Genomic DNA, 15,542 nt, shown 5'->3' on the forward strand with positions numbered 1-15,542 from the left:
GGAGAAGCCCTGTGGGCGATTAAGCTTATTGCTTCACGAGACACTGAGAAACAGCTCCTGCCTCGAAGCCCACCATCGAGCTTGAAGACTGTCGGGTGAACAGGTGAGTCCAATGGGGAGTAATTAGTTTCCAACAGAGGAAGCTCAGGTGCCCTGTGGGAGCACACAGGGGCAGCACCCGCCTCAGGTCAAGGGAAAAGCAGCCCGAGACAAACTTCCGGTGCCACAGAAAGCCAGATGGTTTCATGGAGGCTACCCAGCCCCCCGTCACCCATCATGACTCTGCTTGCACAGTTTGAGCAATGCCATTGGTTTTGCCCGTGTGGCCAACTCTTAGGCATCTCCATAGGGCCACAGGGCAGGTCCCCAGCTGCCGGCATTGCCTGGTCTTATGATCTCAGGCTCCCGGCACCCTCACCGCCCAGCAGCCTGTTCCATAGCAGCATCTCCCTCCTTCTCCCTGACTTCTAGAGGGGAGCACCCCATGAGCTTAGCTGTGCCTGCCCTCTCACCAGCACGGTCACATTCCTGCTTTCGTAGATGAATGAATCTTCCGGGCCTTCCCGTGGGCGTTCTGCCTCACAGGGCTCGTCCACACAACTACCCACCTCTGAGCCTTTTAACGCCTCTTTCCACCATCTGACAGCAGCGCCAGCACCTCTCCTTTGCTTAGTGTGCTCTGCCTTCTGCCTGCTTCTAGGAGCCATCCGGCAGCACGGTGGCCCATCCCCTAGGGTCCTGAGCAAGGCATTAAGTCCTGTATCCTGGGAGAGTCCTCCCGAACTGATACCCCTGCCTTTCTCCAGCTTCATGGGCTTTCCCCTTGGTCCAGCTCTCTCAGCACCCAGTTCTCGTCACGTGTGCCCCGTCCCTGCAAGCGCTTTTTGGCTCCATTCTGCAGCTCCCTTGGTACAAGGTCCTTTTCCTCTCTTACCAGGCCTGGTGCCATCATGGCCAGGACTGGAAAGGAGAGAGATGCTGGGCTTAATGTCCTGCAGGAGGGAAGCCTCCGTCTTCTGTGAGGAAGGTACTCTCGCCCCGGTGGGAAGAGTGGGGCCACTTCTCTGCACTCAGGGCTTATGGGCTCTGGGGATTTGAGGTTTTGGGAGTGCATCAACCCAGATGTCTGCATCTCATGCATCAGGGCCCTGCATCTGACACAGCAGCCTGTCTAGGTAGAGCATTTAACCTTCTTGGGAGCTTGGCTGATCTTACAACTAAATCCTGGGTCTAGTCCTCAGCTTTCTCTACCTTGCAGCTGCAAGAGATAAAAACCTCTTTATGTGTTCCTAAGGTGGCTTTCATCCTTAGCTTTTAATTGCCTGTTAATCATTCTCAGCTTTTTTCATTTCCCAAAGTCTTTGTGTTTAGCAGCAACCGCCTAGTTTCACTGTGGTTTTTGGGTTTGTGAGACAGGGTCTTGCTCTGTCACCCAGGCTGAAGTGCAGCGGCGTAATCACAGCTCACTGCAACCTCGACCTCCCAGGCTCAAGAGATCCTTCTGCCTCAGCCTCCCAAGTAGCAGGGACTACACCACAACACCTAGCTAATTTTGATTTTTTACGGGGACGTGGGTCTTGCTATGTCGCCCAAGCTGGTCTTGAACTCTTGGGCTCCAGCAATTCTCTTACCTCAGCCTCCCAAAGTGCTGGGATTCCAGGCGTGAGCCGCTGCTCCTGGCCCTACGTTCTATAGGTATTCTCTCCCCTCATACCTCAAACTCCTGACACAGGGAACCCACTAGTGGATAGTGTTCCCCAGAATACCATTGCATTTCATCAGCAGTGGAAGCTTTACACAACCTCATTGCTACCGTGTGCCCGACCTATCTGCGCTTCCCCTACCAACCATGAAGAGGTCCTCACTGCCAGCCCGGTAGTCAGCAGTCCAGCTCCAGAATCCCACCTCAGCATCCGCATTTTGCAGCTCACTCCCGGCACACACGATCATAGCTGGAGCTCCCCACAGGAAGTAGACTCTGAGATGAAGATGACCACACAGAAGTTTACTGGTACCCCAGGAGCAATACCTGTGGAACCGAAGACTCGTAGGAGTAGGGAAAGAGCAATGTTGGGCAGAGGAAGATAGAGCCTCAACATCGTCCCAAGTTTGGGTGAAAAGACTGGACCTTTAAAAAACCCTACTGACCAATCACTGGATGCAGCTGCCCAGAAAGGAGGCAGGACCCGAGGTCAAGATGATGCTCTTCAGCTGAGGAAACTCCCAAAGAGGACGGCAGCTGCGGACTGTCTGCTGGCCACAGCAGCGCGTGGGGAGGTCGGCCTGCAGTCCTGGAGGGAATCTGGGTGGCTCATCACGCAACCACTAGATTAGGTACAGATGCAGGCTGGTCCGAGACAGGATTCTCTTGCGACTGCTCCAGACGTTTCTGTTAGTAGAAAGCCAGATCACCCGATGGGCGGAGAGAGGCGCGTGCACTGTTTAACGTGGTCTAACTCAGACCAAGGGTGGGGCAACCCCTGCCCGAGGAGGAATCTGTTTTTAAGCTGAGATTAAATCAAGTGCGACCCCTGATTAAACTCAGAACCTTTTACTTAACTGTACTTGTCAATATAACACACAATTGGAAGCTTTTAAGCATATTTGGGACAATTTGGGTGTGAGTCTACCTTTTCACCTGTAAGTTTTACAAGATGTAAATGCAGATCGAGTATTTCTCATGAAAATGTAGCATCCAGGTGGAGATGTGATGGAAGTGGAAATTACACACTAGGTTTGAAAGAGTATAAGAAAAAGAGTGTAAAATATATCATTAATAATTTTAAAATACTGATTACATGTTGAAATATGTAGATATATTGGGTTAAATAAAATATATTATTAAAATTCTTTTTTTTTTTTTTTTTTTTTTTTTGAGACAGAGTCTTGCTCTGTCGCCCAGGCTGGAGTGCAGTGGCGAGATCTCAGCTCACTGCAAGCTCCGCCTCCCTGGTTCATGCCATTCTCCTGCCTCCGCCTCCTGAGTAGCTGGGACTACAGGTGCCCGCCACCACACCCGGCTAATTTTTTTGTATTTTTAGTAGAGACGGGGTTTCATCGTGTTAGCCAGGATGGTCTCATCTCCTGACCTCGTGATCCGCCTGTCTCGGCCTCCCAAAGTGCTGGGATTACAGGCGTGAGCCACCGCGCCAGTCCCTCTTTTTTTTTTTTTAAAGAGACAGGGTCTCACCACCACACCCAGCTAATTTTTGCATTTTTTTTTTTTGTAGAGAAGAGGGTCTCACTATTTTGCCCAGACTGGTCTCGAACTCCTGGGCTCAAGCGATCCGCCCGCCTCAGCCTCCCAAAGGTGCTGGGATTACAGGCGTGAGCCACCGTGCCCGGCCTCTTTTTACTTTTTCAGTAGGGCTACCAGAAAATTTAAAATCATCCATTTGACTCGCCTTGTATTTCTTTTGTATTTCTTTGAAACAACGCTGGGTTAGGAACAGTAAGGCATAGCTATATGCAGTTTTCAAATTGGCCACCAGGTGGCAGCCTTATACCGGGTCGTTTTCAGACTCTTGGGAGGCCGGTGGGTGGAGCGGGGGACAGACGCAGATTTCACCAGCAAGTGGAAAAGTCCCTTAGCCAGGTTTGTGCTTGCTATTCCATTTTTATATTACTTACGCCTCACATTTATTTGTATGTAGATGGTTGTTGACATAATAAAATATATGTAATTTCCTCTGTGTTTAAGAGCAGTTCTCCCTCACTGAGCTGGGAGTTTCCTTAAGAAACCTGGCTCTTAATTATATAGAGAGAGACTGGGCGCGGTGGCTCTAATTATATATAGAGAGACCCAGCGCGGTGGCTCACACCTGTAATCCCAGCACTTTGGGAGGCCGAGGTGGGTGGATCGCCTGAGGTCAGGAGTTCGAGACCAGCTTGACCAACATGGTGAAACCCTGTCTCCACTAAAAATACAAAAATTACCTGGGCATGGTGGCATGCACCTCTAATCCCAGCAACTCAGGAGGCTGAGGCAGGAGAATTGCTTGAACCTGGTAGGAAGAGGTTGCAGTGAGCTGAGATTGCACCACTGCACTCCAGCCTGGGCAACAGAGTAAGACTCCATCTCAAAAAAAGAAAAAAAAATACACACACACACAGAGAGAAAGACAGGGTGACAGGGTCTTGCTCTGTCACCCATGCTGCAGTGCAGTGGTGTGATCATAGCTCACTGCAGCCTCGAACTCCTGGGCTCAAGTGATCCTCATGCCCCAGCCTTCTGAGCAGCACATTACAGGTGCCACCCGCTGCACCCAGCTACTTTTTCTTTTTTTTAAAGGAGTCTATGTTGCCCAGGCTAGTCTCAAACTCCTGGCCTCAAACAATCCACCCGCCTCTGCTTTTTTTTTTTTTTTTTTTTGAGACAGTCTCACTCTGTTGCCCAGGCTAGAGTGCAGTGGCACCATCTTGGCTCATTGCAACCTCTTGCCTCCTGGGTTCAAGCAATTCTTGTGCCTCTGCCTCCTGCGTAGCTGGGATTACAGGCATGTGCCACCACACCTGGCTAATTTTTGTATTTTTGGTAGAGATGGGGGTTTCACCATGTTGGCCAGGCTGGACTCGAACTCCTGACCTCAGATGATCCGCCTGCCTCTGCCTCCCAAAGTGCTGGGATTACAGGTGTGAGCCCCTGCGCCCGGCCGGCTTGATACTATTTTTAATAGTCGACTTTGGGTCCCACTCCTGTGCCCAAGCTCTCTCTCATTTTGCTTTTCCCCTCTTCACACATCCATTCTCCAAGTTAATTTCTCTTCATGTCCTCATAATTAAATTGCATCTATAACCTTAATTCCAACCTATTAGACGCATCATCAGAACAGCTGACAGTGCACGGGCAGAGAAAGGTATTAGGAAAGCCAGGGAAGGAGAAAATGCAGGAGGGAGCCCGTTCCATTCCTGCCAAGATGCCGGGTTGGTGTGGAATGTTGGCTGCCCCACAGGACCAGCCATGATAGATTTTTTTTAGATGGAGTCTCACTCTGTCGCCAGGCTGGAGTGCAGTGGCAAGATCTCGCCTCACTGCAACCTCTGCCTCCTGGGTTCAAGCGATTCTCCTGCCTCAGCCTCCTAAGTAGCTGGGACTACAGACACCCACTACTACACCTGGCTAATTTTTGTATTTTAATAGCAATGGGGTTTCACCATGTTGGCCAGGATGGTCTCGATTTCCTGACCTCATGATCTGCCCTCCTCGGCCCCCAAAAGTGCTAGGATTACAGGATCCAGCCCATGATGGATCTTTAGAGGGAAACATCAAGAGACAGGAAGACCTGGGAGAAGAAGCAAAGATCGGAACCTGTGGTTACGTGGGGAGGCTAGGGCTGTGGCCCAAGGCAGGAGGCTGTGAACTCGGCTGTGCGAGGAAAAAACAGGAAGTGAGCACCAGGGTTCTGCTCTGCTTCCGACCCAGCTCCAGGGCTTTGGGGCAATGGGTGCCTGCCCCCGGCCTGCAGGTGCCCTCAGGATAAAGTGGGTCATGCCGAGGCACTGTGCAGGGGAGGAAATGAAAAAGACTTAGAACTATAAAGTGTGTATCAAATTGCAATAAAAAAGGCCAGGTGTGGTGGCTCACACCTGTAATCTCAGCATTTTAGGAAGCCGAGGTAGGTGGATCAGTTGAGGTCAGGAGTTCGAGACCAGCCTGGCCAACATGGTGAAACCCTGTTCTTAATAAAAATACAAAAATTAGCCAGGCATGGTGGTGGACACCTGTAATCCCAGCTATTTGGGAGGCTGAGGAGGGAGAATCACTTGAACTCAGGAGAGGTTGCAGTGAGCAGAAATCATGCCACTGCATTCTAGTCTGAGCATAAGAGCAAGACTCCATCTCAAAAAAAAAAAAAAAAACTGCAATGAAAGCAGTATTTGGAGGAAAGCTTGCCTCCTGAAATACTTTTATGAGAAAAGAAGACACTGAAAATTACTGAGCTGAATATCTAAATTTGTGATGTTAAAAAATCACAAATGGATACATACAGATTGGGAAGCCAGCATTACCCTGATACAAAAGCCAGATAAAAACATCAGAAGAAAATTACCAACCAGTATCTCTCATGAATATAGATGCAAAAACCTTCAATAAAGTACTAGCAAACTGAACCCAACAGCATATTAAAAGGATTATACAGCATGATGAAGTGGGAGTTATCCCAGCATGCCAAGCGCTATAGGAAATAACAAGAAAATCCATCAGCGTAATATGCATTAATCAAATGAAAGGGGAAAATCACATGATCACTTAAATTGATGCAGAAAAGGCCTTTGACAAGATCCAACACCTTTCATGATAAAAAGCACTGAGAAATATAGGAATAGAAAGGAACTTCCTTAACACAATAAAGGGAATTTTTGAAAAACCCACACATAACGTATTTCAATGGTGAAGAGCCAAAAAGCTTTTTTCTTAAGATCAAGAATAAGACAAGGATACCTGCTTTTACCACTGCTGTCCAACACCATACTGGAAGTTCTAGATAGAGCCATTAAACAAGAAGTAAAAGCCATCCAAATTGGAAAGGAAAAAGTAAAACTACCTCTATTTGTAGATCATATGATCCTATATATAGAAAACCCCAAAGGATCCACAAGAAAGCTACTCAGACTAATAAACAAATTCAGGAAAGTTGCAAGGAACAAGCTCAATACACCCAAATCACTTGTTTCTTCACAGCTGCACCTGCAATGAGCAATCTGAAAAGGGAATTTAAAAAGCAGTTCCATTTACAAGAGCATCTAAAACAATCAAACACATAGGAATATATTTAACCAAAGAAGTGAAAGACTTACACACAGAAAAGAATGTAACACTGCTGAAAGAAATTAACGAGCCAGGCGCGGTGGCTCACACCTGTAATCCTAGCACTTTGGTAGGCCAAGATGGGTGGATCACCTGAGGTCAGGAGTTCAAGACCAGCTTGGCCAACATGGCAAAACCCCATCTCTACTAAAAATACAAAAATTAGCCGGGCATGGTGGTGGGCGCCTGTAATCCCAGCTACTTGGGAGGGTGAGGCAGGAGAATTGTTTAATCCTGGGAGGTGGAGGCTGCAGTGAGCCGAGATCGTGCCACTGCACTCCAGCCTGGGTGATGGAGTGAGACTGTCTCAAAAAAAAAAAAAAAAAAAATCAGTGTAATATACATTAATTGAATGAAAGGAAAAAAAAAATCACCGATTACCTCAATGGATACAGAAAAGGCCTTTAACAAGATCCAACACCTTTCATGATAAAAAGCACTCAGAGGCTGGGCGCGGTGGCTCATGCCTAATCCCAGCACTTTAGGAGGCCGAGGCGGGTGCATCACCTGAGGTCAGGAGTTTGAGACCAGCCTGACCAACATGGTGAAACCTCCTCTCTACTAAAAATACAAAAATTAGCTGGTTGCGGGGGCTCATGCCTACAATCCCAGCTACTCAAGAGGCTAAAGCAGGAGAATCTCTTGAACTCAGGAGGTGGAGGTTGCAGTGAGCCGAGAAAGCGCCATTGCACTCCAGCCTGGGCAACAAGAGCAAAACTCCATCTCAAAAAAAAAAATAATAAAATAAGTTAGCCGGGCATGGTAGCATAGGCCTGTACTCCAAGCTACTTGGGAGGCCGAGACACAAGACTCACTTGAACCTGAGAGACGGAGGATGCAGTGAGCTGAGAGCGCACCTCTGCACTCCCGCCTGGGCAACAAAGCAAGACCCTAAAAAAGACTGTCTAAGAACCCCATGCAGGCTGAGTAAAGGAAACTAAGAAACTAAGCATCTTGGTAAACCAACGAAAATCAAAGGTAAAATCTTTTTTTTTTTTTTTTTTTTTTTTTTTGAGACGGAGTCTCGCTGTGTCTCCCAGGTTGGAGTGCAGTGGCGCGATCTCGGCTCACTGCAAGCTCCGCCTCCCGGGTTCACGCCATTCTCCTGCCTCAGCCTCCCAAGTAGCTGGGACTACAGGCGCCCGCCAACACGCCCGGCTAATTTTTTGTAATTTTAGTAGAAACGGGGTTTCACCGTGTTAGCCAAGATGGTCTCGATCTCCTGACCTCGTGATCCGCCCGTCTCGGCCTCCCAAAGTGCTAGGATTACAGGCGTGAGCCACTGCGCCCGGCCAAAGGTAAAATCTTAAAAGCATCCAAAGAAAATCCATTAAACCTTTTTAAAAAGCAACAGTAAATCACTGACTTCTCCACGAATCAACAGAAGCCAGAAGACACTGAAACACCTTCCAAGTCCAAATATCCATGTACACATGCACGCCGCAACAAAAATTATTTTTCAGAGTGACAGGCAACTTTTAACAAGATCAAAATGAATAAATATCTTTTGACAGTGGAACGACAGGAGAATTTTCTCCAACAAAATTTTCACTGCATTAAAGGAAGGACTGAAAGGTTCCAGAAAGAGAGACCGCCAATCCGGACACATCCTGGGGAAGGAACCGGCCCCCTCCATGGCCTGGCCGAAGTGATGGAAGCTGAGCATGAGGAAGCCTCAAGATCTAACTGCAGAGGCTGGGCGCGGTGGCTCATGCCTATGATCCCAGCACTTTGGGAGGCTGAGGCAGGCAGATCACCTGAGGTCAGGAATTTGAGACCAGTCTTAACAACATAGTGAAACCCCATCTCTACTGAAAATACAACAATTAGCCGGGCGTGGTAGTGAGTGCCTATAATCCCAGTTACTTGAGAGGCTGAGGCAGAAGAATGGCTTGAACCCAGGAGGCAGAGGTTGCCGTGAGCCAAGATGTCACTGCACTCCAGCCTAGGCGGCAGAACAAGACTCTGTCTCAAAAAAAAAAAAAAGTCTAACTGCGGGGTCACAGAAAATGCAGAGACGGAGGCGGGGAAGAGTGTGGGAGCTGAGAGGACAGTGGCGCCAGCTCCCAGCAGTGGATGCAGAAGGTGTAAGGGGCTGGGGTCTGACGGGGGAGGGGGTGATGCTTGCATGCACATTCCTGAGCACTGGACATGGGGGACTAAAGGCAGAGAAAGGCACCTGGAGTGTGTGGGTCAGCAGTGGTCCCAGTGACAACCCCAGGGGGCTATGGATTGCAGAGCCTGGCCAAGGACTGCTGCCTTCCAGAAAGCCCCACGGGTCAAGCTAGCTTCAGCATGTAGGGCCTAAATTCTAAACCCAGGGTGGAGCCGTGAGCAGGGAAGAGATATGAAGACCTCAGCTTCCTGAGAAGGCTGGGTTGCCAACATGAACTGCAGCCTGGAAAGGGAACGGTAGTGCTGCCCCTTTGTGGGTGACAAGGACAAATTCAAGCCCACCTCCCCTGGGCCACACAGACACAGGCAGTGCAGTCAGGGCTTCTAAACAGATGCATTTAATGGGAAATCTTGGGGCAGGGGTGGCAGGAGCTGCGGGCTCAGTTGGCGGCCAGGATCTTCTGCACCCAGGGTATGAGCTTGGTGACACGGGCGTACACAGCGGGCGTGGTGGTAGAGCAGGTGCGGCTGCCCCAGGACACAATGCCAACCAGGGTCCAGGCTCCATCCTTCTGGCAGACCAGGGGGCCTCCAGAGTCACCCTGCAGGAAGGAGAGGAAGTATCTCTAGGCCTGAAAGGGGTGCCAGGGCCTAGGGGACCCTGACCTGGTGGAGTCTAGGGAGGGTTGCGGAGAAATGGTAAGCATGGGCATAGGGGCTGTGCCGGGGTCCTGAGATCTGGGTTCACATGGCAGCCCCCACTCTGCCATGCACTCTTGGAGGGAGCTGGGGCAGGTGGCTTCCCTCTCCAAGCCGGGGCACCATCCATCTCTCCAGCTCACAGGGCTGCAAGGAAGTCCCCAGGGGCAGCCTCAGCTGCATGGCCTGGAGGAACCCTCATGGGCGTCTGTGACCCCAAGTCCTGGCCCTCACTGGGCCCCAGGAGGGTGTGGGGTTAGTAGATGAGAGCAGAGAGGGGTGGAAAGCCCAGACCTCCCCTGCACCCCGCTCGCCTGGCCAGGGCCTGGGCAGGGCCAGCCTCACCTTGCAGGAGGAGACGCCACTGGCCCCGGCACAGATCATCACGTCAGTGATCCTCCTGCCCCAGGACTTCTTGCATTCGGCATTGGACAGGAGGGGCAGGGCTGCCTGCTGCAGCTTGTCAGGGGTCTTGTTGGCTGCAGGACAGGAGGAGGGTCAGGGCCCCTGGGCTCACTCAGCCAAGAGTGGAGGGAGAGACCCGGGGCCGACACGCCTGCCCTCCCCTGCACCATCACCACGATGTTGGGTACGGCCCCTGGAGCCTCAGAAGCGCCTGTGGGACAAGGGGGCCTCGGCCCTGCCCGGGTGGGAGCCCCATGCTGCGACTCCAGGCAGGTCAGCCAGGGCAGGGCTCACCCGGCTGGGCGCTGCTCAGAAGCTCCCTGTGCAGGCTCCTCATGATCCGACCTGGATTTTATTTGCATTTGGGGGATTTTAAATTCAGAAGATTTTCAATAACGAACGGGCAGTTAGGAGTTTGTTGGAATTTAGAGCCAAACAAGAAGAGCCAAATGGTCACAGGGGGACTCCACAGCCAGGCAGCCCAGACCCCAGAGGCAGCCCCGCGGCCTCTCACCATTGTACTTGGTCTTGCCCCAGCCTGTGGTGGCACACAGTGTCCCCGCGGGGAAGTCGTCGTCCGCACTGGGCAGGCACACGGCGGACACTGTCTGGGAGAAGCGGGCAGGTGTGGCCAGCTTCAGCAGGGTGATGTCATTGCGCACAGTCAGAATGCTGAACTTGGGGTTCTTGAAGACCTGGGGGTGGGGGCCAGAGTGCCGGGGTGAGGCCCTGGGAGGAGGCAGGACCTGCAGGCTTCGAGGACAGACTCCTTCCCTGGTGCCCGTTAAGGAGCAGTCCATCCCCAGGGCCGGAATGGGAATCACGAGGCCAGCCCGGCCCCACTGGGCGCCTGTCCCTGAAGCAGCCGAGGGGTCTCCCCCCGTGCCCACAGCCCTGCCCTCTGCTGCACGGGTCCTGGGTACCTTGGCGATCTTTAGGACCTGGATGTTCTCCTCGTCAGAGCCCTGGTCAAACTCCCCAGCCACGACCACGTCGGAGGTCCTGGGCAGAGCGTTGTGGGTGAGAGAACATGCCCTGCTCCCCTCCCACCCGACCGGGGCTGGAAGCGGAGCCCGGGGCTGCCCGGTCCTCACCTGACCCCGCAGTGGGCAGCGGTGACCACCCAGTCCTCGCTGATGAGGGAGCCCCCGCAGAAGTGGAAGCCGGTTTTGTCCTGGGAGCAAGATGGGGAGGGTCAGCACCTCCCACCCGGGGGCACCCCCAGCCTGGCCCCTACCCAGGGTGCCCCCCACCTTGCAGAACCCCCTCACCTGCAGGGACACCTGCCAGGGCCAGGAGCCGGGGACGGCGTCCTCCCAATTCACGATCCTGGACAGACCGCTGAGCACAGGGTGGATGGCGGGGACCCCGCAGCCTGGGGGGGAGTGGGGTGAAGAAGGGCTGAGGCCCCAAACCCACCTGGGCCTCACCTGCCTGCGTGCAGGTCTCCCGGTTCTACCCCAGTCCACTGAGGCCAGCTCAGGACCTCCCTGGCACATGCCGCCTCCGCCTCCCTGGTCCCCAAGTCTCTAGGCTCAAACGTTCCCAACTCTCAGCCTGCTGGCTCCAGTCATCCTTCCAGGATGCAGAGCGTCATGTCTCCTCCTACCTGGGGCCTGTCCAGCCTGAAGAAGCAGAAAACAGGCCGGGCTGTAAGACTGCCTGGGCTCAGCCTCGAGGCCACCCTTTCCTTGCCGTGTGACCCTAGACCGGGCAGGGCAGCACTCAGGCCTTGGTGTCCTCAGCTATAAAAAGGGCAGCAGAACCACGTGAGCTCCACTGGCCCACGCGCCTTTGTTAGACTGGTGGCGAGAGGGGAAGTGGGAAGAAAATCTGATAACCCCAAGTCCACCAGGAATCTGGGGTTCTGACAATTTGCAGACGGGAGAGTGAAATGGCACCGTGGACTCTGGGTGGGCAGGTTGAATTCCACAATTTCAGGAAACACTGTGTAAAGTTTAGGTTTCTCTTTTTTTTTCTTCCAGTTAGGGTCTTGCTCTGTCACCCTGGCTGGAGTGCAGTGGTGCGATCATGGCCCACTGCAACCTCAAATTCCTTTTTTTTTTTTTTTTCTTTTTTTGAGACAGTCTTGCTCTGTCGCCCAGGCTGGAGTACAGTGGCGCGATCTCGGCTCACTGCAAGCTCTGCCTCCTGGGTTCACGCCATTCTCCTGCCTCAGCCTCCCGAGTAGCTGGGACTACAGGTGCCCGCCACCACGCCTGGCTAATTTTTGTATTTTTAGTAGAGACGTGGTTTCACCGTGTTAGCCAGGATGGTCTTGATCTCCTGACCTTGTGATCCGCCCGCCTCGGCCTCCCAAAGTGCTGGGATTACAGGTGTGAGCCACCGTGCCCGGCCTTGCAACCTCAAATTCCTGGGCTGAAGCAATCCTATTGCCTTGATCTCCCAACATGCTGGGATCACAGGCATGAGCCCCCATATATCCGGTCTTGGTTTCTTATTTAATAAAACTGGACTTTGGCCAGCACAGTGGCTCACGCCTGTAATTCTAACACTTTGGGAGGCCAAGCGGCGTGGATCACTTGAGGTTGGGAATTTAAGACCAGCCTGGCCAACATGGTGAAACCCCATCTCTACTAAAAATACAAAAATTAGCCGGGCATGGTGGCAAAGGCCTACAATCCCAGCTACTTGGGAGGCTGAGGCAGGAGAATCGCTTGAACCTGGGGGGCAGAGGTTGCAGTGAGCTGAGATCGTGCCACTGCACTCCAGCCTGGGTGACAGAGCCAAACTCCATCTCAAAAAAAAAATCAAAACAAACACAGCTGGACTTTACTTCCACACCATAAAATGGCACATCGGAAGCAGAAAACAGAACAATGAAAATAGTCAGGTGTTCCACACATGCCCACCATGCCTCTGCTATGTCAGGACCAGATTCTCGACTCCTGTGCGCGGGCCAACCCAACAAACTGGGTTTTACATTTGAGCACACCCAGTCCCTCAGACCAGCCGTCCCCTTCTGGGGTCATATTCGCCTGCTTACAGGGCAGCCCCTGCCTCTCCTGCCCACAGGAACACAGGCAGGCAAGGTGCCTCCCTGACGTTTCAGAGCATCAAAAACTGGTATTGTAATAGCAAGAAAATGAGAAAGAGCACGTTGGAAGGCCGAAGCAGGTGGATCACGAGGTCAGGAGTTCAAGACCAGCCTGGCCAATATGATGAAACCCAGTCTCTACTAAAAATACAAAAATTAGCCGGGGGTGGTGGCTCATGCCTGTAGTCCCAGCTACTCAGGAGGCTGAGGCAGGAGAAATGCTTGAACCTGGGAGGTGGAGGTTGCAGTGAGCCGAAATCATGCCACTGCATTCCAGTCAGGGCGACAAGGGTGAAACTCCATCTCAAAAAATAAAAATAAAGTAAGAGAAATAGATGGTGGCATACTCACACAACAGAGCACGCATTATAAAAATGCAGGTGAATGAGCTGAAGCTCCATGTCAACATGCAGGAAGTGAGAAGATTTGAGTAGGGAAAAAGCACACTGTTGTAGAATGCAGGTAGAATGGAGTATTAGTTACATCAGCCAGGCGCAGTGGCTCACACCTGTAATCCAGCACCCTGGGAGGTTGAGGTGAGCAGATCACTTGAGCACAGGATTTCGAGACCAGCCTGGACAACATAATAAGACCCCAGGCCGGGCGCGGTGGCTCACGCCTGTAATCCCATCACTTTGGGAGGCTGAGGTGGGCGGATCACCGGAGGTTAGGAGGCGGAGGTTGCAGTGAGCTAAGATCACGCCACTGCACTCCAGCCTGGGTGACAAGAGTGAAACTCTGTCTCAAAGAAAAAAAAAAAAACATAACAAAAAAAACCTCCATCTCTACAAAACAAAACAAAACAAAACAAGTTTTTAAACTTAGCCAGCGTGCCTGTGGCGCCAGCTACTCGGGAGGCTATAGTGGGAGGATCACTCGAGCCCTGGAGTTTGAGGCTGCAAACTCACACCACTGCACTCCAGCCTGGGTGACAGAGTGAGACCCTGTCTCAAAACCAAATCCAAAACCAAAAACAAAAACAGGATAGAATACCGTTCCATTGATGTAACCTTTTTGAAACCTTATGTATAGATGTATAAATATGTAGTACATGTGTATAAGCTCACACTGCAATTATTCATAGCAAGTTCAGAATCAAGCTCACATTCCAGAGAGGGAAGGAGGGAGAAAAGGGAAGCCTGAGTAAAATCTGTTTTAGAAATGTCTGAAGCAAATCTGCAAAAAGATTTGCTGAATTATGACAGTAGATATTAGGATGTCATATTCTTTTCTGTATTTTCTTTTACTATTTCTCTTTTAAAAAACAGAAAACACGGCTGAGCACAGTAGCTTATGCCTGTAATCCCAGCACTTTGGGAGGCCGAGGTGGGGGCATCACCTGAGGTCAGGAGTTCAAGACCAGCCTAGCCAACATGGTGAAAGCCCGTCTCTACTAAAAATTAGCCAGGGTTGGTGGTCCACGCCTGTAGTCCCAGCTACTCGGGAAGCTGAGGCAGGAAGATCATTTGAACCCAGGAGATGGAGGTTGCAGTGAGCGGAGATTGCACCATTGCACTCCAGCCTCGGCAATAGGAGTGAAATTCTGTCTCGGAAAAAAAAAAAAAAAAAAAAAAGAAAGGAAGAAAATGCTTGGCAAGTACCCAGCACAATAAAAACCCCGGTGGAGGCCTTGGGAGGTCTCCTGGGGCCACACCTTACCCTGCACAAGGCACCCCCACCCCAGCCACTTCTGGAGCCTCAGACCATGGCAGAGACCAGCATCGTCCTTCCCACTCCTGGAGCAGGTTGTGTGGGCTCAGAAAGCCCCAGAATGGACCCTCTCCTGAGCCCTCAGGTTACCTGTGCTGGGGATGAGGCCCCAGGGGGCAGAGCAGGGGACTCAGATCCCCCTCTCAGCCAGGCTCAGGGCTCCCTCAGGACAGACCCCTCGGGACCCAGCACTCACCAAAGGCGGCCCCCACAAGGGAGAAGCAGGAGAGGAGCCAGAGGGAAGCCATGCCGCTGCCTCAGAAGGTGTGGGGCCTGCCAGCTGCGGGGCCCTTTTTACCACCTGGGGGGGCAGGGAGCCCAGCTCCCCTCTCCCCCAGCCAGGGAGGCCTGAGCCCACCCTCCCTGTTACCCAGAGACCTTGGGCAATAAGTGGAGACAGAGCCCCGCCTGGCTCTCTACCAGACAACCCCAGTCCCTGGGAAAGGGGCAGCTGCGCTGACATCACCGGTCAGCCTTGGGGACATGATCCCACAGAGCCAGCTGTGAGCTGCAGTATCCCTGCCAGGAGACGGCACCAGGCTCTTCTGTTCCCAGAGGGGAAGTGGAGGCAGTTCCACCCCAGGGCTCGTGGAGGCCCAGCTGCTGTCATGGAACCAGGTCTCCGGGAACGCAGGCTCTCAGTGAAGGGTGTTTCCGCCTAACACTGTCCTAGAAGCAAAGGGTGACTCAGGGCATCGTGAATTCTCCAGAGTGTCACTGCACGTCACCAGTGAAGCCAAGCCACTT

General features: G+C 52.1%; 1 protein-coding gene across 2 annotated transcripts; it reads right to left on the minus strand.

Annotated features, from left to right (window-relative positions):
* Positions 1 to 8,809: 8,809 nt before the first annotated feature.
* Positions 8,810 to 15,043, minus strand: LOC736783 (chymotrypsinogen B). 2 transcript variants are annotated; one of them, NM_001391965.2, is made up of 7 exons: positions 14,992 to 15,043; positions 11,299 to 11,402; positions 11,122 to 11,201; positions 10,951 to 11,029; positions 10,542 to 10,722; positions 9,968 to 10,101; positions 9,364 to 9,525 (listed from the first exon to the last, which is right to left on the minus strand). In NM_001391965.2, exons 1-7 carry the CDS (start codon positions 15,041 to 15,043, stop codon positions 9,364 to 9,366), a joined length of 792 nt encoding a protein of 263 aa, NP_001378894.1. The 2 variants fall into 2 exon arrangements, with proteins under 2 accessions (XP_024205718.1, NP_001378894.1); XM_024349950.3 differs by lacking the exon at positions 14,992 to 15,043 and having other exon boundaries at positions 8,810 to 9,525; positions 10,542 to 12,208.
* Between the last annotated feature and the right edge of the window lie 499 nt (positions 15,044 to 15,542).

Source organism: Pan troglodytes, chromosome 18 (genome assembly GCF_028858775.2).
Source record: "Pan troglodytes isolate AG18354 chromosome 18, NHGRI_mPanTro3-v2.0_pri, whole genome shotgun sequence".
Taxonomy (NCBI): Eukaryota; Metazoa; Chordata; class Mammalia; order Primates; family Hominidae; genus Pan; species Pan troglodytes.